Genomic DNA, 23,229 nt, shown 5'->3' with positions numbered 1-23,229 from the left:
CAACTGTTTGCAAACTGATGTGCCACTATTGAGGTGACATCTCCCCTTACCTGGAGGCTCACTGAGCAGAAACTGAGGGTATTTACTGTACAATGTAGGGAAACAGTCAGCTGATATGCTACTGCTGTGACATTTTTAAATATATTCAGCTGTTCTGTAAAATATTAATGAAACATGAATAATGCAAATTGAGGACGTTTAAAATTCAAGAACAAACACAACTTTATGTTTTACTGATTAGGTTTCAATTACATTCCATTTCATAGGAAAAAAATTACATAAATTATGACTCTGCATTTTGTAACATGATGTACATTTCTGGCTTTATATGAGCATGGGAAATAAGGTGTTTACATTAAATACATTTTCATGATCAGGGAAAAAGATATTAAACTTTTCCTGTTGTTTGAAAAAGCATTTTAGATGGTTTGCTTATGCTCAAAGTATTTGTGGAGGTTTTGGTTTGGGCACAGGCAGGACAAGCAGGAATTGCTTCAAGTGCACTTTGCTGCTGTCATTAACTTAGATGATAGTTATGTTAGGGTGTGTTTAAATAAGGAATTCAGGGCTTACAGATGCTATTGATGCTAAGAAGCCCACTTGTGGGGGTGGGCTTCTGAGGTGAGGCCTCAGATTTTATTGATAAACAGTGCCTGCGCTTCCCTGTCTGATAAGCAAACTGTCACGTGTACACTTGATCTCTTTTCTAAAACTGTCTATTAATCTTTGCAACAGATTGAGGATACTAAATACTTACTGTCTTGATCCCAGTAGTGTATTTTAATTTAGAAGATATTTTGTTAAATACTTCAAAGATTGAAAAATTTCAGGACAGAAAATTTTAGCAACAGTTTAAGGATTGTGATATTGGAATGGCATTTCTCCTTTTAAATTTGTTTTCTTTTCCCTTTGTTGTTTTTTTAGTGTTGTGATCTTGGATACCATGCTAGTCTGAACAGAGCCCTAAGAACGTACCTTTCTGCAGAGTATAATCTTGAAACTTCCAGGCATGAGGGATTAGACATCATTGAAAATGCAGTTGACTGCTTGGAGCCACGCAGTGACAAGCAAAGATTCATGGAAATGTACCCCACTGCTTTTTGTCCACCAATGAAATTTGAGTTCCAGTCTCACATGGGTGATGAGGTCTGTACACTGACAAGTATCCCCAAGTGACTGTTTCTGTATACCAGGATAGAGAGTTTATTATTTACCAAGCCCTTTTACAAAGAGTTTGGTAAAAGCTACTGAAAGTCAGTGGATCAGCAATAACATTTTGCAAAACTTTACAGCACTGTCTGCTGCTTAAAAGTTCTCACATAAAAACTGTTAAGTGTTCCTATATTCTGTATCATTTATAGTGACATTGCTATGAATTTGCTGGCCAACCTGTGCTCAGCCCAGCACCAGTGTAAGCAGTGACTTTGTCTTTACTACCTGCATCACTCATAACAGAGTTTGTGGGTGCTATTTGAGAGCAGCTACAGAGCTGCTCCAAATTATTCCTGCTGCAATGCAGCCTTTCCCCCTTCTTCTTCTCCCATTTTATCATCTGGAGATTTCAAGCATACGAGGTACCCCAGCTGTGCCCTGTTCTACTACACCAAAGGCCAGTAGCAAAGCAGAATTTGAAATCACCCATGTACATCTTTTTTTCTGAAGATAACTCCAGGGTTTGCATTTCTGTGTGATACAAAAGCTACAAAAAGCACACATACAAAAGTGTTGTGCTCTTTATTCATAAGCTGTAGGACATACTTTCACACCTTACAACACATAAGTACTTTAAATTTAGATGGGCACATTTTATTGTCTGCTTTATTAAGTTTTAATAGCTTTGGTAGGAATTCACCTAGTTTTAAGAAGAACAGCAAGAATATTGACTGTTTTTTTTAATTGCTTGCATCTTACAGCTCTTTTTGATTCTTTGTTAGGTTTGCCAGGTCTCTGCCCAGCAACCTGTGCAAGCAGAGCTTATGCTTAGGTATCAGCAACTGCAGTCACGATTGGCTACACTCAAAATTGAAAATGAGGAGGTAAGACCTATGTCTACAAGGGCTAAGCATTGAACATAATTTTCAGGAAGGTGCAGTGTTTTCTACCTTGCCAAAAGCTTCTAAATGACCGTGGCTGCAATCTGTATAAGCGGTTTTAATTTTAAACATCAAATACTGGCACATAGGCTAAGGTGAATCCTCACCTGCTTTACAGAGGTTTGGAAACTTTGTCTTTTACCGGTCCATACATTCACATTCCTGAGTTCCGTGTTTTGCAGATGCTTCAGTGAAAACTTGTTGGAGCACATATTTTTAAATTCTTGTGACAGAAAGCCACTGAGAACAGTTATTGTCTTCTGTGACCACCCTCTGTCCAGTTCTCAACTTGCTTCTTCTGTAGTACAAAGGAATTTGAAACGTCTTTTGTGGTAGCTGAGTCAAGATCTCTTATGCTCTCAGCTACAGCTATTTATAAACATGACTAATGAATGCCTGTGATGGGAACAGCTCACCTAGCAAAATAAAATGCAGTTTTTTGTAAAATATGGAAAAAACTATGCTGTTGTCTTTCCCCTGCTCTGGCAGTGGAAATAAAATGCACTTTTGTCACAGTTGAGGCAATGTTAAAGTCCAGTTTACATGAGAATCCGTTCCTAAAAAGAAAGATAGAAATAATGTACTTTACTGTACTTTACTGTACTTCTTATGTACTTTACTGATAAGTTTTCAAGATGTCAGTTTTTCTCATTCTAGTTTGTATGTTGAATATCTAGAACAAAGTATTAATGTCCATGAGACATGTACCGTAGTCATAAAATAAAAAACAACCACCTGCATTCAGAAAGTCTCTCAAGGTAACAAAGATAGAAAGATAATTTCTTTTAGTGAAATGAAGTACAAGAGCATAGCAGGAAAAATCATGTTTGACAGGCGTGGGAGGGATATTTGACTACATTGGAGTTGTGTGCAGACATGTTCATGATTTGGTTGACCCTACTAGAGACTCCATCTGAAGCAAAACTGGGAAGTAATCACATCCTTGTGAACCTTACCAGTTACTTTATTGCACTGTGGAAACTGCATCCCTTGTCCCCAGCATCCGTGCCCGGGTTTCCACCATGAGCAGTGGTGCTCCATAGGTCATAGGAGGGCTGGGAGTCTGGGCTGAGAACAAACAAGAAATTTTTCTTTCTCAAGCCCTCTCTGTCAACAATGTATTCCACTTCTGCAGTCTGAACATCACTGTGGCCCTCATCACAGCACTGCACAGTACAGGGGTCAACACAAGGGTACATCTGTGTTTGTGGGTTAGACCATGCTAAAGCAGAGAATGAGACAGGATATCTGTTACATAGATATCTGTTATAGCACACCTGACTTTTCACATTTACACACCAGTTTGTTTGGGGGAGTGTGCCAGAGAAATACTGTGAGTAATGAACTTCCCTGTTAAGCTGTTCCTTTATATATTTATCTGGCATTTGGCAAACTGTGCTTTTTAATACCAGGTTAAGAAAACAACAGAGGCTACCCTGCAGACAATACAAGATATGGTCACCATTGAAGATTATGATGTGTCAGAGTGTTTCCAGCACAGTCGCTCAACAGAGTCTGTGAAGTCAACAGTCTCTGAGACATACCTGAGTAAGCCTAGCATTGCAAAAAGAAGAGCTAACCAGCAGGAAACAGAGCAGTTCTATTTCATGGTATGTTGGTTGCTTCCTCATTCATGTGATGCAGACCAAACACCTGAAGCAATCATTACCCAGAAGTTCCTGGGATTTATGTGTCATGCATAGTAATAGATTCATCTGCATTTCTACAGAAATTCAGAGAATATCTGGAAGGTAGCAATCTCATCACAAAACTTCAAGCAAAACATGACTTGCTGCAGAGGACACTTGGAGAAGGTAAATATCACGCAGTAAACTGAAAAATGATTCCAAACTATACAGTGAACCTACTGAAATGCCAAAGATACACTGGAAAAAAATACAAAACTTAAAGCTTAATTGTCCAGTAAACATAGATTTGATTTTTACCAATCACAGTTTTGGTGCCAGTGGTAAGAGTATACACAGTAAATTGATTTTATTTCCTCAACACATACTTATTTCCACTGCACAGATATTTAGACAAATTACTGTATTTGGCAACAGAACTATTGAATGAAAAATCTCATGCCTGCAAGGAGAGTGACACAGTCAGTGCAGGTTTATTTAAGAGCTGTGACAAATGTAGTATTTCTACACCCTAACCATTTCTGTTGACTTGAGGTTTTTAATGAATCACACACTATACACAGCTCCAGCCTTTTACCAGCCCTCCCAACAGACACTTCCTCATGCACTGAAGGGAAAAGGGGAATTGCAGTACAGATCTTGAGGACTAGACAAATAGAGTGGAACAGACTTGAGAGGAAGTGAGATTACATCACAAAGAATAAAAATCTTCTTCTGGAAGTTGAAGACTGTGATTTAAAGTTTAGACTCAAGAAAGGAAACCTGTTTGCTAAAATAATTACTCTAAAAGATGTATCACCTTCTTTTCTTTTTACTGACAAGTATCTGTAGTTAATCACATCTCTTTTGCTTTTAATACAAAAGCCCAGATCCTCAAACCATGTGGAGGTGCCTGAACAGCTATTAGCAGTTCAGTGGCTATAACCCAAACAGTGCCTCTGTCCAGGGAGTGACTGAGCTTGGGGGTAGGATATAAGCAGCATTTTCTTTCAAAACTGAACTGTAGAAGATGGCAGCTGTTTTTAGACAGCTACCTATGTTACCTTCTTTCTCATGGAAGTTTTCATTTAATAGATTTTTATTTTGAATGTGTGTGTGAACAGTTTATTCACACAAAACATTGTGCAGCTGACTTTGGTCAAAAAAGAGGACATTTTTCTTCTGGAAGCTCATTGAAAATGTCTTTGGAAAAATACAGTGAAAGGGAGGGAGATAAAAGGCAACAGAATCTGCTGCATAAACGGTGTTGGAAAAAAGCAAGGAAAGAATTGTTTGAAAGGAAACCTAAAGAAAAACTTCTCAGCAGGGTGACCCAAGTGATAAATTGCCATTAGGCTCTGGGCCATTCTGCCATGCTGAGGCATGCTTGGACTATTCTGTTTGAAGAGTTCCCTTCTACACGCCATCTGTAACCCCCATGTAGTTAATCTGTGTTGCCCACAGTGGTTTTGCACATACTTGTTGTCCCAACACCATAGCATGGCACATACAAATAGTACCTCAAACATACACATTTACATTCAAAGCTGATATTTGGAGCCATCATTTTTACAGGTTAAGAAGTTCTAGTACCCCCTTCAGTTGAGGCATGACCTGCATTAAAATGGCCATGTCTTGGATGGAGGACCTGGATTCTGGAAGTTTCTTGAATGGGGAGGATTGAAAGGATCGAATTACAGTGGTATTATGAATGTTATTGCTGTAGCTAATATAGAAATGAATTTGTGGGACATGAACTGCTCCCCTGCTCCCCTCAAACTGCCTTTTCTGGAAGCTTTAATATCAGCAAGACTGCTGACAAGTAACACAGTGTGCTGTGTTAAATAAAGTGGGGAGAAGGAGAGGATTGTCTCAACTGCAAGTTTTCCTTTGGCACCCTTTCTTGCTTTCATTCAAAACTATACAGTGTAAGGATTTAGGCTGAATAGATCCAGGTTCCATCTGCTGCCCACAATGTTAACAGCATTTGGCTTCTATTCTGGTTCATCACCTGCCTACTACAGTCTTGCTGTTTATGAACACAGCAGATACATATTCATGATCTGCACAGGGAAGATAGATGAAGTGCTTTGTGCTGAATCTGCTTCTACAAACTTGGAAAGTAAATAAAAAACACTCAAATGAAATTGATACTAAACATAGGAAGCACACTGATCGTCAGATTAGTTCTGATCCAAAGGCTCATCTATTGAAAGAAGAAATCAACAAAGCAAAGGGAAATGCAGGAAAGAAAACAAGGAGTTGTGGAAGAAATTCCCCTAATGCCCAGACACCTTTTGCCCTAAACAAAGATGTGCTTAAAACCCCCCAGGCACAGCATTTGTAACATCTTCTGTTTTACTAACGTTTATTATTGGAATTCTTAGTCTCAGTGAATTTCCCATAGTAACCTGAGTACGGAGAAGTCCCTGGCTTACTCTTTTTCTGTCATAGGTTATTTTTCATATTCTTCTTTGATCTCTCTTTTTCACCTAGCTAAAATAGATGCCAGCTAGATTCACGTGTCTTACTGTCAGAGATTGTTCCCAGAGCTTTTTCTTTGTGCTGCACACTCTTCTAGTATTGCAAAATGTATTTTCAGACTAGGATCTTCAGTACTGTGTAGTACTTTGCGTGCATCTGACACTGGCACGTAACAGTGTGTTTTCATATCAGTGTTATTCATTCTTCCTGGAGTCTGAAAAGCTGTTTTGGTGTCACTTTCAAACTGGGATGTGTACTTGGACCCAGCCCAAGTGAAGCTCAGAGTGATTTTCAGAGATCATATCCATAGATCTGTTCACTGGCATAGGTGTTTAATTCTTCACTAATACCTTACTTGAACCTGTTAATAGTGAATTTTGTTTGCAGTGTGTGTCGGTTAACTCCTTTAAAGGCCTTCACAGTTTTGTCATGATTTGATACAAAAGTATTACAGTTATCTGCACAATGCTCTGCTTCCTTAGCTGCTGTGATCTCTCAAGATATTAATAAGTGCCTTCTGGATTGAATAAATAGTCCTAATGGGATGGTCTGAGTAGATGGCTGCTACATTTTTTGCCATGATGAAAAAAGACCATTAGAAGTCTGCTGGGTTTCCCTTTTCTTTGCTGGTTTTTGATCAGTGAGAATATTTTGCCACTCTATCCATGGCTGTTTAGTTTCCTTCGTCACCTCCTGTGAAGAAAGTTATCAGTGGCCTTTGAAAGCTTAAGTAAATTAATTGAACTGATTCTTCATTATCCAGTATTTTACTGACATTTTCAAAGATTTTTACTAAATTAATAGGGCACAATCTCTCTTTGGCAATGCTGGGCTCATTGGAACTTACCATACCATGATCTTTGTCCTGTTTCATTATTTTGCTTTTCATTATGATGCGTCAGTCATGCCTGATTTACTGGTCTGTTGATCTGCCAAGGAGCCTTTATGGAATATGATATTTGCTTCTTTGCAGTTCCCTGCAGTTCTCTGTGGTGTTTCTCAGTGATAGTGTTTTTTAGGCACAAGGCACAGGGGGAGATGTAATCTAATCTTGGCACAGCTCTATTTCCATACTGATTTAGCCACTGAAACATATGAGCACCAACAATAGACATTGTTTGGAAGTTTTGAAATTATTTACAGTATCAAGTGACTCTAAATCTTTGGGTAGGCTTCTTAAAAGTTGTTCCATAACATGGGTTGTGTTTGTATTTTAAATGGAACTGTGGAGATAGTAGGTTACTACAGTGCCCTATTTGTTGTATAGCTGTATATCTTTTGCTGGTAGTATGAAAGTTAGAGCTAAAAATAATTTGATAAGTATCATTTAGATACAAAAATTTCAACCTAAAACCTACAAATCATTTGTTTCCTGTTTATTGAACTTTCTAGGTCACAGAGCTGAATACATGACAACAAGGTAAGATATTTTTATCTGACTTGGTTTAGAGTTAAAAAATAGGTAAAATCTTAGCATTTACAAATGTTAGAACAACTTCATAAGGCTTGTTGCTGTTGTTACATAAATTATATACAGACTCTGTGTGTTTTAACATCCAGCATTTCTGTTTCAGCATGCTGATGAGTAAAGGATTAGACCATTCATCTTCCTCATTTTTGTGAGCTGCTTTGGCCAGTGCCAAGGGTAGGACAAGCTGGGAGATCCTCAAAAATATTTGTGAATCACACCTCAAATTTGGAAGTTGCAGGGAGGACTTAAAGGCTCAAAAAGAAATATTTTTCAGTTGTCAGAGATACCTTGCCTCTCATGGTTTGTGATTCAATTGGTCAGGATACACAGTTTAAAAGAAGCTGGTAGGAAAATCAATTTGGGCAATGGGCTGTGTCTTGGTAACCCAGCTCTGAACACAAATACCTGCCTCCCCCTGCATCCATGTATTCCATACTGAAATGGGTCTATATATCCACAGAAGAGAAGGGATTCAGTGTTAGATCTCCCAGCTTTGTATTGCATGTACTTTTTCAGTTGTGTAATGCCACCGCTTTGAAGTTGCTTCCAGATATAAACCTGGATAAGCTCTGCAGGCCCCAGAGGCTAGGAGGGGGCAATGGCAACTGCTTGAATTTGCAGCTGCCACTTGTATGTATCACTGCTACAGGCAGTGTGCCCTGCTACAGCAGGAACATCCAGCCCAGCTTGCTTGGTCTCACTCTTCCCTTCCCTTCCCATGCAATTCATCTTTATCCAATGCCTTCAAGAACCGTATTCCCTGGTCCTGATGCTTCCAGGACATCTCTACAGACTTTGTGCTGGATTTTCTCCCACCACTCCATGTTCTTTATTAGCTCTGTGAAGTTGGACTTACTAAATTTCTTTGCTTACATGACCTCAGTTGAAAAGTGGTTACAAATCAGAGCATTCTTCCCAATTGCTGCCATTAATTCTGACAATTGTACCTTTAACTCTGCCTCCAGGTGCTACTATTCCAGGAATGCATGGAAATCAACAAGTTTATGTCTAATGAGAAAAACCTCCTTTCTTGACTCCAATGCAGGCGACTCATCAGGCTCACATCATCTTAAGTTCCCTGCTGTGTAAATAACTGAAAGGAGATTATGGATTCAGTCAGTGATTTTACCTTAGCAAAGTGGGGGAGCAGTGAAGCCATCTTACCTCATATCTTGTTACAGCTGGTCACCTAGAGAAAAATACTCTGAGGAGCAGGGCCTGCCCATCTGTTCCTCACACCAGCTCCTGGGCTTTGGCTGGGCCCTGCCTGTTGCCCCAGGGTTCAGTTATGTTTCTGGACTGTTGGACATGCAAACAGAAATGTTCTTTAAGGTCAAAGTTAAATTGTAGAAGGGAAGAAGATGTCTTTAAAGATGAGTTTAAAATAGCTGACAGTATTCAAACAAACTGAAGTCCTACTGCTGAATGCTCTATGCCTTATTGTTTCTCACTGATCCCCCAAAAACATTTGATTTTTTGCTAAGTCTAAAAAACCTGTAGAAACTGCTGGTGCATGGGTACTAAGGAAACTGTTGGCATTTAACTGTTGGCATGACGTTCACAAAGTTGTTTGTGATCTAGAGAACAGTATTTATTTCCTGTAATCTCTTTCAGTATTAGTCACCACATGTAACACACTAGATAAATTTTGCAGACCAAAGTTTTGTGTGTTCTTCCTTTACTTCTTTATGTGTTATTCTGGTTTTATTTATTTGTTCAAGTGGATATACTTCTAGTTCCATTAGCCAATTAGCCAAGGCATTTCTTTTCATGTGTGAAGTTGTTGATTGGTTGGATGTGCAAAGCTAAAGCTCTTTCACCTTCTTGGCTCTAGTTGAAAATGCAGACAGTTTGGTTTTGAAGCATCTTAGGAGTGTGCTGAGGAGCTTTAATTTGCATTTGGATTTTCTCCAGCATGAAGCAACTTTTCTGCTTGATAAGAGGTGCTTCGAGTGGTCTGTGTTCTGCCATGGCTGGCAGGATGAATTCTAGTGGTGCTGCACATTTTATGCATGACCATGACAAAAAAGCCATTCCAATTGTGCAGTGTTTGGAATAAATTTATATGGTAAAACTGCAAAACAGGGATTCATAAAGAATGTCATTATTTACCCATAAGTAATTTTTAATGAGGGAGTTCTCCACTCTTTAATGTGGTACACTTAAATTTGATGGAAAGTCTTTATTTGATAAGTATTGTGTTTATTGCTCCCTTTACAATGTTCTGTTGTTTTGCCATGAGCTTACAGACATTTCATTTTATTGTGTGATTAATTCTACCTTGCTCAGTAATCATATTCCCTTCCCTTAGGCCTCCAAATCTTCCCCCTAAGCCCCAGAAACACAGGAAGCCCAGACCCCGATCACAGTATAGTGCTAAGTTGTTTAATGGTGATTTGGAGTCCTTCATCAAGGTACTGGCACCAGCCACCCCCGTGGCTGATCTCAACACTTCTTACTATAATGGTCACCAGCTCACCAAGCTGAGGCAGATCATTATGTTTAAGTCTGTCCTGGGGCTCTTCTTTCCCAGTTGATCAATATAATACTTCCTGAAGTCAAAGGGAGAGAAGGGGAGTCGTTTCTCACATTAGCCTCCCTACAGTTGTGTTAATCAAGTAGGAATAGTATTGTCAGCCTGCTTTTAGTAGGAAACTTTGCTCCATGTAGTAGGTAGGATGTAGTGGTGCATCCCACAATTTACCACAATTTCCTGCTTGCTATTGTCATAACATCCAGTGTTCAAAGTCTGTGGAGAAGCAGCATTTCCCTGGGTTTGATATCCAGATTTTGATTTCCTATGACTTTAGGAATTTATTATATTGTGTGAAATTGTGATCAACACTATTCTGGGTCTTGTATCTTTGCTGTATTTACTATCTTCTTCTTTCTCATACTTTTATTTCTAATAATGCTTCTAGCCGAGGCCGAAGGAACTCTCACACGAGACATCAGGTATCGTTCTGGTGGCAAGAGAACAGCTCTGCCTCGCTCTCGGGTTGCATTCCTGCCTGGCTCAAAATGAGTTCTTTCAGAGACCTGGAGGGAGAAGTTTGCATTAAGAAATGAGTGTACAAATATAGCAGGCAAAACTAAACCAGAGCAGCACTCTGGAGGGATTGTAGTCTTAAATGATGGATATTCCCTTACTCATTTTCAAGGACTCGCCCACATCACAGTTTGTGCCTTTGGACACTAGCTGACACAGCTACAGAAAAGAAATCTTTAAAAAATTGTAAAAATACATTTATAAATGCAGTGAATTAAATTCTTGACTGCAAGCTCTGTGAATTGAGTTTGAATATTACAGGGATTTTTTTTCTTGTTCAGTATAGCTAGTGGTAGACATTTTGCAGAACAAATTCTGTACTCAGTGGCACTGTATTGATTTAGCTGTCTGAATCAAGCTTTCAGTCATCCTCAGTACAACTAAAGGGGAAATTATTATTATTTTCATTGTTACTGTTACACAGGAGGTGCTATGAAATGCAAAGACCTTGAGAAATCATCACAAGAGAAATAGATGAGTATCATGAGCAGTTTCTTGCTTAAGGGTGAAGGTTAGCAAGGAAGCAGAAATTCTCACAGTGAAAGCCCCATGACTAGAGAAGGACAAAGCAAATCAGGAGAAATGGTACCCCATCATTTTCGCTCACAAGGGAACATGGCAGTGTGGCTGACAGGGCTTACTTGCAAGTGGGGAGTCCTACACAATTAGTCTTTGAAAAGGAAAGGTCAGAAAAGCTGGTAGCCTTATGTCAGATTTGCCAATGTGAGACAGCCTCTCTGCCCAAAGACTGTGTCATTCCTGGTGGGGATGAGTTATTTTGACAGGCACAGCTAGTGAAATACAGTGTCAGGCCAAACTGCTTTGTGTTTGAGTTTCACATCATTAGAAATTATAACTAGTCACAAATATCCATTCACTGAATTCACATATCAGATTAAATTCACAGTAGCTGTAGGGTCACTGTTCTTGACACTCACCAACACAGATTGTTACTTCAAATTATTTTTCTTTGATTAGATCCAAAAGGCAAAGCTGTTAGTTTAGATTATTTCAGGGTATTACTTAAGTACAAAGTTTTGTGTGGTTCTAAACAGATTCTCCAAAAACAGGTATGAAGGGATTTGGGCTTTGGTTTTGTATTTTTTTGTAATTTCTTACTGCAAACACTATCTTTTCCTAGGCTTTACATTCTTTGCATGAACCATGATCTACTAACAAGAGATGTGGGTGCATGTTGTGCATTTTTGCTAATACTCTGCTTTTTCTGGAGAGCCAGACTGCTCAGCGTTGGTGAAGATTATGATGTTCCTGGGCTTAACAACTGACCTGATCCAAGGGGTTTTTATTTAGCTCTTACTGAATCATGACACAAGTCAAAGGGGAAAAGATAATCCAGCCATTACTAGTTTTTGGCTACCCAGTCTTTGCTAGGTTTCAAATTAAGAGACAAGCCACAATTTAAATAGCATAGTCTGTGATAAGAGTCTTTTGTAAGCCCCACTAAAACAGTGCAGAGTGTACACATAAGATTAGGGGGCTAGGTTACCTCAGGAGGTGCAATTGCTTTACTGTGTGTTATTTTTCAAACTTTTTTAGTTGTTTTTCTACTTGAGCTGAATTCATAAACTTCCCATTAGTGTAGTTTAGCATGAAAATTAAGTACTAATTTGTAAGAGGAAATGTGTATTCTGAGTTACAAGGTGCTTTTGCATTAATGATTTTATAATTCAGACTGATTTTATCCTAAACTTCCAAATGAATTAGTCAATTCTCTGAGCACTTACATATTGGAAACTCATTTGGAAATAAAAATTACAGCTTCCAAGGCAAGAAATTTGAAGATTATTTATGAAACAGTAATTTCTGCAGCATAAGCACCAACTTTTCCAAATAATTTTTAATCATATCATTTATATCTTTAATCTGTATTTGATAACTTCTGGTCACTTGGATTAAAATATCAATTTTTTGAAGTGCCAAAACAAAAAGCTTCCAATGGTTATTTTGGAAAATAAGCAGTTTAAAAGAAAAAGACAAGTAACTCACTAATATAATTATTGTATAGTCATCTTCTCCACCTCCCATCACAAATGCCATTTATCTCTTTTTAAAACAATTTGTGCAGCTGAAAATGTAGCTACAGACCTACTGCTGTGTCATTGCTGAGATGAGGAGCTGTGATTCCTGAGCTCTGCAGGTGGGGAGATAGAGGCTGTGACCTCACTTTCCCGGTAACCTTGTGCATAGGGACAAAGCAGCTGAGCCACGTGCTCAGCTCGGGGTAGCTGCAGTTCAGCACCCAGGGCTTGCCAGCCATTTAGAGCAGCCAGAAACAACATGCCAGCCCATCACTGCCCCATGGCAGGGCACACAGACCAGCAGAGCCCATAGCAGTGCTTCAGTCAGGAGGGACATCGTGGTACCCCATGCAATGTCATTTAGTGGCTCTGCTCCAAGAATGTTTCTCATAGTCCAACAAATCCAGAAAAGCCTTGTAAATTCTTTGTGACAAACTTTTTTCTTGCAAAAAGAAAACCCCACATTGAGGAATTGGGTCCTGTGTAATTAGGTCCATGTAGGGTTTTCTTCACCAGGAAAAGAAAGGTCAGTTAAATAGATATAGAGGAGTCATCTTCATAATTAATTATTATTCTTAATTATAATCTTTTTAAAAGGCAAATTTACTGCTTTAACTCATTTTGCTTCAAAAATCTAAAATGCATGCATGAGCTTAGATGTCACATACAGTGTTAGCCAGATATGGTGACAGAGGTAGAGAACTGAATTTCCTGAAGAAATTATTTTAAGAACCATAATCCTTTGCTTTACCTGTTCCTTTTCCTCCCTCCCTAAATGGGAAGAGACCTCTGTTAAAAGTGGTATTTTTTCTTAGGTGTTTTTTTGCCAGCACTGTATGTCCATCTAGATTGACCAAGTGCATTTTCACATTGAGGCCATAGCAGGGAGGTTTCCTCTTTCTGATCTGCAGCTCACTCATACTGCTCTTGTTTTTGCAGGATTCAGGGCAAGTCATTCCTCTTATTGTGGAAAGCTGTATCAGATTTATAAATTTATATGGTAAGCTCTGAAAAAAACTATTTCATTATTGTCCTTTTTTGTGTATCTTTGACATTACTCATTTAGCACCACACCTTTGTTTTTAAAATACACATTTTAAGTATCTTAAAAAATAAAGTAATCTTTCAGCACTGTCTCCCATCTTTTCTGCAGGTCTTCAGCATCAGGGGATTTTTAGAGTGTCTGGTTCCCAGGTGGAAGTCAATGATATTAAAAATTCATTTGAGAGAGGTAATTTGATTTGCATTTATTTGAGCACTTTAATATCTGACATTTAAAAATCTTTTAAATTCTAATAATTTTCTCTGTGTCCTGCACCTAAAACTTTCCACCATCACATGCTTAAACATGAAGTACAATGATGACGTGCATGTTATCCCCCCATTATGTCCTAGGAGCTTGAGGGTTTTTCTCATTTTGTTTAGACAAGACATAGGGCTCTACAATCAACTGTAAACATTAGTTTTTTGTTAATGGTAAACTGCAAATAATAGTTGTTTTTATATTTTATTTTAAAGATCCTCACAAAAGAAAGGTAATGAGTTTAATTTGATTCAAGAGACTACTTAATGAAATTTGGAAGTCCTGTTGCTTGATCTTCTGGAATACAAGTGCTTAACTTTCTGGCCCCTCTGCCAAAGTTGCATCATGATCTGGGAAAATAGGGAGTTAAAAAAAGGGTCATTCCATTTTTCATTCCCAAAGGAAACTTCATCCCCCCAGAGGAGGAATTACTTGAAAAATGCCAGGAAGTACAGCTAGCTTTTTCAATATCAGTGGCTTGCAACACCCAGCCTTGGATTGCTCTGCTAGGGAAGCAAGGATCCAGCCATCCACCAAGTGTGTTGAAGCAATATTGTTACAATCTTTGTAAATCTTACATTTTTTCTTGAGTGTTAAAAGCTGGGTTGTTTTAATTTCTAGAGAAAATTAAAATTTCTGCAGATTATCTGCAAATGACAAAACCCTTCAATAAGTCTTGTGACTAAAAGCATAAAAATATGCACAGTATTTTTCTCCCCAATATTAGTTATATATATCTTTTTAAACCTGATCTTTTCTTTGACAAGATACATAAAGCAGCTGTTTTCACTTGCTAAGTGAAGCCACATTCCTCCACTCTGCAGCTTTTAAATCTGCTTATTCTTAACTCCTCCTCCTAGGTAGCATTATCCTTGAAGATCCATACATTTTAAAGTGTTTCAAAATAAAGATTATTTGTGTAATTTAAAATTACATAAATAAAACAGTGCAGTCATGGTTGAGGTTGCAGTTAGATTTTCAACAAAGTGGTTGCACATATTCCTGATATTTTAACTTATTAGAATGAAGACACATATTCAATTCAATGAGTGGTCTAACTCCATTTGTTATATGTAGGGCTCCAAAGAAAAGTCTGCAAAACTCTATTCAATTAAGAGTGTTTGGGTTTTTTTATTTTACTAACTGTAAATCACAACATGGCCATAAATACCTAGCTGGAAGTTCAGGACCTAAGAGATCACTAGGTTATGTAATTTTAAGGAAGCTTTATTTAGGCTGCCTTTTTTTAGTTTAATCATAGCCTGGGATTTCTAAATCAGTGTTTATTATCTTACTTGAATGCTTGCATTGCCACCTCCCACATACTAAAAACAAAACCCGCCCAAAATGTCACTCACTTCTAAAAATGTTCCATGCAAGAATGCTCCTGCATGTGTGTTTCATTCACTTTATTTACTTTTTAAGGTGAAAATCCTTTGGCAGATGACCAAAGTAACCATGACATTAACTCAGTTGCTGGAGTACTGAAGCTCTATTTCCGAGGGCTGGAAAATCCTGTCTTTCCTAAGGAAAGATTTAATGATCTTATTTCTTGTATCAGTAAGTATAAATTTCTGGTTTTTCTCAATAGGATTTTACTTTCAGATACACAGTAGTAGCCTGAAAAAACAGCTAACTTCACAGATTTTCCTGAGATTATTTGTTTGCTGTGTGTAGCAGTCTGGCTCAGTTGTTAGTCATACTCACAGCTGTGGTTGTTCCCTTTTTCCATTGGGATTAATGTACAGTACAATTCTTTGTTTAACAGGACAGGAAGAATATCTTTTGGTATACAAGGGATAGTTAAATTTAAACACATTATTATTTTCCCATGTGCACTGAGGCAGACAGAAGTGAATGAAGTCGTGAACATGAAAACAGATTGTGTTACTTTCCAAGGCTTTCATGCCCCACAGCTTGGGGTCAGCACTGGTGAATAAGTAACTAACTGCTCAACATTGTGTGATTCTGGGCCTTTATTGTGTTCTGCTGAAAACCGCCAATCTAACCCAGAAAACTCTTGGGTGCAGGGATGGAGGGGAAGAGCTGAGTGTTGTCTGCAGGAGAGCCACGCACGAGTTACATTGGCTGCCTTGGAGGAGCATTGCATGATCTGTGCCCTGATGGTGCTCATGACCAGACATGGAGAGGTTGTAGTAATTTGGAAAATTGTCAGTGGATGAGTGAATTGCTCTGACATGCACAAAACCTCTTCCAGTTCACTGACTCCTGCAGGTGTTGAGGGGTGAGGCCAAGCCAGTCATCAGTAGATTTGCTGTTCCCAGTGGGCACAGTGGTCAGAGGAGCTAGCTTTGAGGAAGAATTTCCTTTCTACCCTTCCTTTATAACTTGCCCCCTTCAACCAAATGGAGAAAGAGGCAGTTTCACAGGTAATGAGAGCCAGTCCCTTGGGAAATTGATGAGGTGAGGCTCTCCAAACTGTTACTTTGGCAGAGATCTCAGCCCAGCAGGCAAGGCCACCAGTGATGGGTGCCCAGTGTTCCAGGCTGGCAGTCAGGTGTGGTGTTTGGCTCCCTACTTGGGGGACGCAGTGTGTGTGGTTTGCTTCCCCCACAGGCAGGATTGCAGTAGTTTCTCCTGGAGGTTACAGGTGCTTGCAGCACTGTGATCACGTCTGTGTGCGATATTTTGCGTTTCATTGTTTTTGCAGGGTTTTCTGCAGCTGTTGCTGCTTGCAGACTTGGTGGCACTGAGGAGTCCTAAAGACCTAAAAACCACACTTTAGCAGTCTGATCCCTGATACTGAGGGGGACAGTGTCTTTTTAGGAAGCACAGTCCTGGTTCTGCTTCAGTTCAGCTTTAACTGACTGTGGTGCCACTGAAAATCTCTGCGTCATAGAAATTGAAATGTCAGAAAGTATCATTTTGACTGAGTGATTTTCTGCATGACAGGGATGATAGAACTCTGCCTAATATCCTGTGCTGGTTTCCATAACTTCTGGATGAATTAAAGCATATCTGCTGGAAAAATTTGTTATTTAGTGGCTTTGGTTGATAGAAAATCTACCACATTCTTGGATAAGCTGTTCAAATGAATAATCACTTTCATCATTAAACATTTGTACTAGATTTCTTTCTCAAAGTTCCTGCTATCAGATTCTGCCCATTTGATGTTTGTATGTCTTCATTATTTCAACTAAGCATAAGAGAAATATAAATGGTGGTTCTGAGCATGAAGATGTTACTGCAGTCTGCTGTGTTGAAGAGCTTTAAATACATATGTAAACTAAATTTTAAAATACCTTGAATGAGTGTTCAGTTTACAGAGATTATATAAGTGAATGCTCAGGAGATGCAAAGATACGTGCCCAGAACAACCTTATAAATGTGTTCCAAGAAGAGGAACCTGGATGATTTCAGAGTTCTCCTTCACCATTGAAGGTGCTGAAGAGGGAATGGGGTGTTTGGAAAGAGGGGTAGAAGTTCAGTGGACTGAGCTGACAGATCTGTGTGGCACCTGCACAGGCAAGAGAGATTCACCAGCCTTCCAGAGCATCACTGTCTGAGAGGGTTCCAGTTCAGTTACCCTGAAAAAAGTATTTCTTTTGTTGTTAAGAACTTCAAGAAAAATGGCTGTGAATACTAGATCCCTAGTGCTAGATCTTGTTTTTTATACAGAATGTCCAACTATAGCATGTTCCTAGTAGGCAATTAATTATTTTCTTGTGAAAGAGTTGACAACCTTTTATTTAAATAATAGTATCATCCAGCAGAACTGAAATCAGTAACAACAATAGCCTGGAACAAAGTCACTGCTTTTCACAACAACATTTTAAAATGTTTATTGAGAAAGAGGTGTTGCCATCTGATCCTGGTTTAGACTGAGTGTTCTCTGAGGATATCATAAATCTGGATTGTCATCTCTATGACAGTTTGTCAAAACAAGGTGTAATGACTGAGTAGTTCTGCTAGCTTTGACTTCTGCTATTGCTGTTGTACAGGAAAGCAGAGGATTTTAGTCTGATAATATCTTGTGTCTGATACCTGTTTTCTTACAGGTTTTGGGAGAAGCATGGGGGGGATGATTTTGTTGTTTGTTTGGTTTGGTTTTCATAAGATTATCATTAGGGCATGCTGAAATGGCCTATCAATGCCTTCAGCAGAGGAAGGAGAGTTAAGTGTGGACCAAGGTGGGACAAGGGTGAGTTTGCTTTGTGTTGTCACAGTGGGGGGAGTTTGAACGAAGTATAAGGACAAGAACAGCTCTTGTGCCTTGCACCCAGAGCCAGCCCCAGAACCATATGCTGAGAGCAAGGGGCTGTGTGGCTGCATCTTGTGGTTATCTGAGAAGCCTGAGGTGGAGTACTTTTACAGCTGTGTACTATTCTATGTACTTTGTTGAATGATGCACCACTTCCAAGGAATCAGAATGATTTGTTGGGAAAAAACAAAACCAAAACCAACCAAACAAAAAAAACCCAACCAAACAAAAACTCCCAGCATTTCTAAATACACTGTGTAGCACCTACATGGTACATACTGTCATAAACTGTGGGTCTAAAACACCATTTCCATTGCTATATTTTAGCCTTAACACTGGATATCTTGCAAAAAGGAAAATTGTCTAGACAAGATTTCTCCTTCATTTCAGATTTTGAATCAGTCATAGTTATATTAGGTTTTTTCTGTGCTTATGTGGCCTCACATATTATGTATCTTGGTCTTCCTGCTAATGGGAGCATGGCCAGACTCCCTTTTTCTGTGAGAGCTTAGGTTAATGTAACTTCTTTAGATACATAAAATCAACAAAACTTTCACATGTTTAATTATGCGTTTTTAAATACTCTTAATTCATGTTGCATTCATGATCTGAAAAACACTGAGGAAAGGAATAAACATTCTTTTCAAATAGTTTTTCAAGATAAATGTCAGTGTGGTTTCTTAATTGTTGGCAGAAATTGTTACAGAAGGGTAGAGGGAGAAAGGAAATTTGTGAAGTCAATGTTCACATAAAACTGTAAAAGGGCAGAATGTCACACATTTTATATGGAAATGTAATGTTGCCAGTGAAAAACCCCTTGAAACTGAAGTACTTAGTTATGGATGTCAGGCATAATTGAGACTACAGCTGCAAAATGAACCTTTCCTCAGTACAGCCACTGAGAAATTCCTTTACATTTATGCATATATTTCCAAATGAAAAAGAGCATTGTAAGTTAATGCTTTCCATTTTGTAAATACAGTGGAAACAATGTGAAATTGCTGTGATTTTTATGGCAATTTGTATTAATTACACTCATGAGAGCAATGATCTAATGTAGATAAAATGTGGGCCAAGTTGTATGCGCTGGGCCAGAGCAAGCATGAAAGGTAGAGCAGAACATAAAGAATCCATCTGATTATGGGCCATAATGGTTTCTTCTTATCCTTAGGAGTGGCTACTCTTGGTCCCAGCAGCATTCTGTTATCCAGAGGACAATCCAAGGTTGGGGTGGGAAGGAGGAGAGTCCTAGTTCACTTCTTTCTGCCCCTTTGTAGGAGCAGACTGGGCCAAAGGCAAGTATTTGTAACAGGAGCTACCTGGAGGCAGAAGGTGCAGGAGCTGAGCTCAGTAGGGCTGGCTGTAATTCACTTCACTGCTGGTGGACTGCAGTTTCTCTCCTGGTGTGAGCTCTCATGCACATGGCTTACTTAAGTCCACATTTACATAGATAGCTGTGCCATACAGCAGGAGACACACCTGAGCTATTCAGATTGCTTAATGTCTGCACAGAGCATTACAGTTCTTCATGGTTTCATCTCCCTTGCTTTAAATTTCATAGACAAAAATGGCAAGATGATTGAAAACTTGTGTCCTTTTTTTCTTCTGATTTTTATCATTTTAGTCCCTTGCCACCAGCAGTGCCTGTTTACCTGAAGACATAAATGTTATGAAAGATTTTTTTTTTACTTCTTTTCCAGACTATTGCCCATTACTTAAAGAGTAAAAAACTACTCTGAATTGTCAACTCTCCATGAAAAAGTTTCAACAAAATAGAAAGTATTTTCCTCCCTAAGTGACAGTGGAGACTGCTGGGTTTGTCCTCTTGTAATGCCTTCTTAAATAGATCTGAAAAAGCTGTGAGTGGCATTGCTGAGTTAATATATACATATCTTTGAGCTGGATTGGACTCATCGACCAAAATGAAAAGAGGCACAAATTGTTAACTTCAGCACTAATACATATTCATGTAGATAACTTGTCAGCTGCAAATTGACCATAAAAATTACATCTGCAAGTGTAACTCAGTCCCATTTGGCATTCACAGGGTGTGTAAAATATGCATTAGGCATTCACTGTTACTAGTAGGCACCACACCAAGTGGAGATAGCAAGTAACCCCCACAAAGAGATATTACATTGGATTTTATCCTTCAAAGCCATGGTCCTAAAGTGGAAAGGCATCTTACATTACCATTGTTTGCTTCCTCCTTTGTGCTCCCATTGCTTGTGAAATTTGCTTACCTTGCACAGCCCTGTATATTGGTTGTAACACAACTCATTAGTTGCTGACACCAGGTTTCTCCTTCCATATGTTTTGATCAACAATATCTTCCCTTTGCCAAATGTTTGCAGTCCTGTTGTTCATACTGAGATTGGCCCATGGAGGCTGGCTGTTTAGAGTGGCTGGTCAAACATTCACAATCCAGAACTGATGTTTTCAGATGCTTTCAGATGTTTTCAGATGTTTCTGAGCTCTGCCAGCTCCCAGGCTGAACCCTCTCAGTTGGAAAACCATGTCTCACCTCCAGTGCAGGAGAGGCCATGTGTATGACCAACTACAGAGCTTCATCTGCTTCTTTAGATTAAAACAACAGAATAGTATGCTGCTGTCCAGTTGGTCCAAAATACTTTGAAGCCAACAGTAATTGCTCTCATGCAAAAGAGTTGTATTCTGCATCACTGCATTGATATATTTGAGTATATTGCCTTTTACATGTTCTACTACCTCAGAGTTATTGTTTAATTAAACTTTAATTTACATTTTCTTAATATTATTTGGGATGAATATACCCCTATTTTCAGTTCTAATTTCATTTTTGTTTATTTGTGTTTGGTGGCTTCTGTTAGTAACTGTGTTTTCTCCCCTCTTAAGTTTCCTTTACTCTTCTGTGGTAGATTGTTCACTTCTGATCTGTTTTACTTTAGAGTTACCTTTCAAAAACCTCATCCTGAGTGACCAGGTAGTTAAAACTGGTATTTCTCCTGGAAGAGAAAAGTAGAGATTCATTGTTTCTGTGTGTCTTTACAGTCAATGAAGGTGACAGTACCTCTCCAAAAGAGGTTCCAGTGTTCTTGGGGACTGAAGATCACACTTTTCAAGGCTTGAGTGCCTAGGATTTATGTCTATCTCATGTGATTGAGAGCCAGTCCTTAGTGTGTGGCTGACAGAGAGGCAGCTAGCTGATAAATATATGCAATGACATTAATGTCATCTGGATTCATTCATCCAGATGAAGGACATGGAACATTTGCAGAGTAAGTCCCTGTGAGATCAGTAAATAATGTCTTTTCCAAAAGCAATGTAGGATTGCACCTCAACAGATTTTCTTGTGGAGCTTGTGATCTGCCTTTTTGGAGGATTTTATGAACAAGTTGAACAGACATCTCTCAGAGGGGATTAAAGTGAAGTCAGAGGCTAAGATTGTAGACTTAAATGACCTCTGAGCTCTCTGCTTTTCATTTTTTGTAGTAACTAGTAGAGGCTTCTTAGATCCAAAACACTACAGAAACTTAGATGCCTAGATAATGTTATGGATAGACAGAAAATAAAATTCTTTATATTAGTAGAATACTTGTTCCACTCTTGTATGATGAAGGTACATTAATGGTTCTGGCTCAGGTGCCTGGCTCTTCCACAAAGCACTACAGTCATGAAACTCCAGAAGCTGCCCCCTTCCCCTTCTCTTGTTTCACCCTACAAGTGTCTCCTGTGCTCTGCTTTGACTGAAGCACAGTGTTCCCACAACAAGCAGCTTCTCATTTTGCTGACAAAATGAGAAGCTTATGGGTTTGACCCCCATGGCAGAGATGGGTCTGGAAGGCAGATGTGTCAGACCAGAGCTCCAAAAGTTTTGCTTTGCTCTGAGAACTGGGAACTAGAAAATAATAACCATTTCACTTTGTGATGTTTACTTGACATTAGTCTTGATTTGTAGTTGATATTCCTGTGTTCTTCATAGAGATCTTTCTTCCCTGTCTCTCTCCACAATCAGAAAAAATACATTAATTCTCAGTGTGTTTGGCCTTGCCAGAGGCTTGTCCTCTTGCTTGTCTTTGGGAATATGAGTCTCATCATATCATTAGAGTAATGAACCAGTTTTCAAATCCCCTGATTTCTATTTCAGCTCAGCAGTTAAATTGCATTACTAGGACAAATCATGTAATAGCAAGCACTTCTGTTTTCTTAGCTGAGAAATGGGTAATAACTCATCAGGCACTCAGGTAAAAAAAATCAGAGTAATGAAAAGAGTGTCTCCAACAGAAGTACTGTGAGAAGAGAGGTGTGTCCAGCTCTCTCCAGCATTGAGCTTGCCAGTATTTCCTTGCAGCAACCAGCATGGATGGTCCTTCTGCCCTGAGGCTCTCATTAGCAAAGCCATTGGAAGCAAAGCAATGTTTTAGCTTTCCTCTGCATGGGAAGCAGCAGAGCTGCAAATTCTTTCTGCCTGCATGTAAAAAGATTGCTCTGTATTCATTCCATCTTTCCTAAGTACCCAAACACTCATGTGCTGCAAACACTCAAGCAATGGGGAAATTCAGCTCCACATTTCAAAACAGCATGCAAATACATTACATCATTACCTAGCTCCTTTAAATCAAATCAGTGCAGCCTCTTGAAATAATGTGGAAAGTAAATAAATTTACCGCTTGACAGTAGTTTGGATTTTCAATAAAGGGACTTTCATGGAAACTGGATCCAGTGTTACCAGGAAGGTACTGGTAACACACACCTCATTCAAGCATGTATGGCTTGTAACTGCTTCAGTATGGAGTGCAGGTCACTTCAAGTACTTAGTACTGATCATGATCCTAGTAGGACAGCTGGGACAGTTCAATACATGACTACACAGCCAGAATCTCTGTACCTGCTCCACCATCTCTGTGCTGCCTACTGGGACTGGTTCCTGACTCATGTATCATGTCAAACTTGTCCAGGAATTG

At 39.0% G+C, this 23,229-nt stretch overlaps 1 protein-coding gene across 2 annotated transcripts in view; it reads left to right on the top strand.

The window, feature by feature from the left end:
* SRGAP1 (SLIT-ROBO Rho GTPase activating protein 1) overlaps nucleotides 1-23,229 on the top strand; it is a 138,680-nt gene that overhangs the window by 94,866 nt on the left and 20,585 nt on the right. Inside the window, exons 7-15 of one of the 2 annotated variants that reach the window (XM_058804456.1) lie at nucleotides 925-1,146; nucleotides 1,935-2,036; nucleotides 3,506-3,703; nucleotides 3,823-3,907; nucleotides 7,595-7,622; nucleotides 10,595-10,628; nucleotides 13,701-13,761; nucleotides 13,915-13,992; nucleotides 15,490-15,624. In XM_058804456.1, the coding sequence (XP_058660439.1) occupies nucleotides 925-1,146; nucleotides 1,935-2,036; nucleotides 3,506-3,703; nucleotides 3,823-3,907; nucleotides 7,595-7,622; nucleotides 10,595-10,628; nucleotides 13,701-13,761; nucleotides 13,915-13,992; nucleotides 15,490-15,624 (943 nt within the window). Of the gene's footprint in view, nucleotides 1-924; nucleotides 1,147-1,934; nucleotides 2,037-3,505; nucleotides 3,704-3,822; nucleotides 3,908-7,594; nucleotides 7,623-9,984; nucleotides 10,088-10,594; nucleotides 10,629-13,700; nucleotides 13,762-13,914; nucleotides 13,993-15,489; nucleotides 15,625-23,229 lie in introns of both variants that reach the window. The other variant, XM_058804455.1, reaches the window with a different exon arrangement.

Source organism: Ammospiza caudacuta, chromosome 5 (genome assembly GCF_027887145.1).
Source record: "Ammospiza caudacuta isolate bAmmCau1 chromosome 5, bAmmCau1.pri, whole genome shotgun sequence".
NCBI lineage: Eukaryota > Metazoa > Chordata > Aves > Passeriformes > Passerellidae > Ammospiza > Ammospiza caudacuta.
The sequence above is the reverse complement of the archived record's forward strand: the minus strand, read 5'-3'. Positions and strand labels throughout refer to the sequence as shown.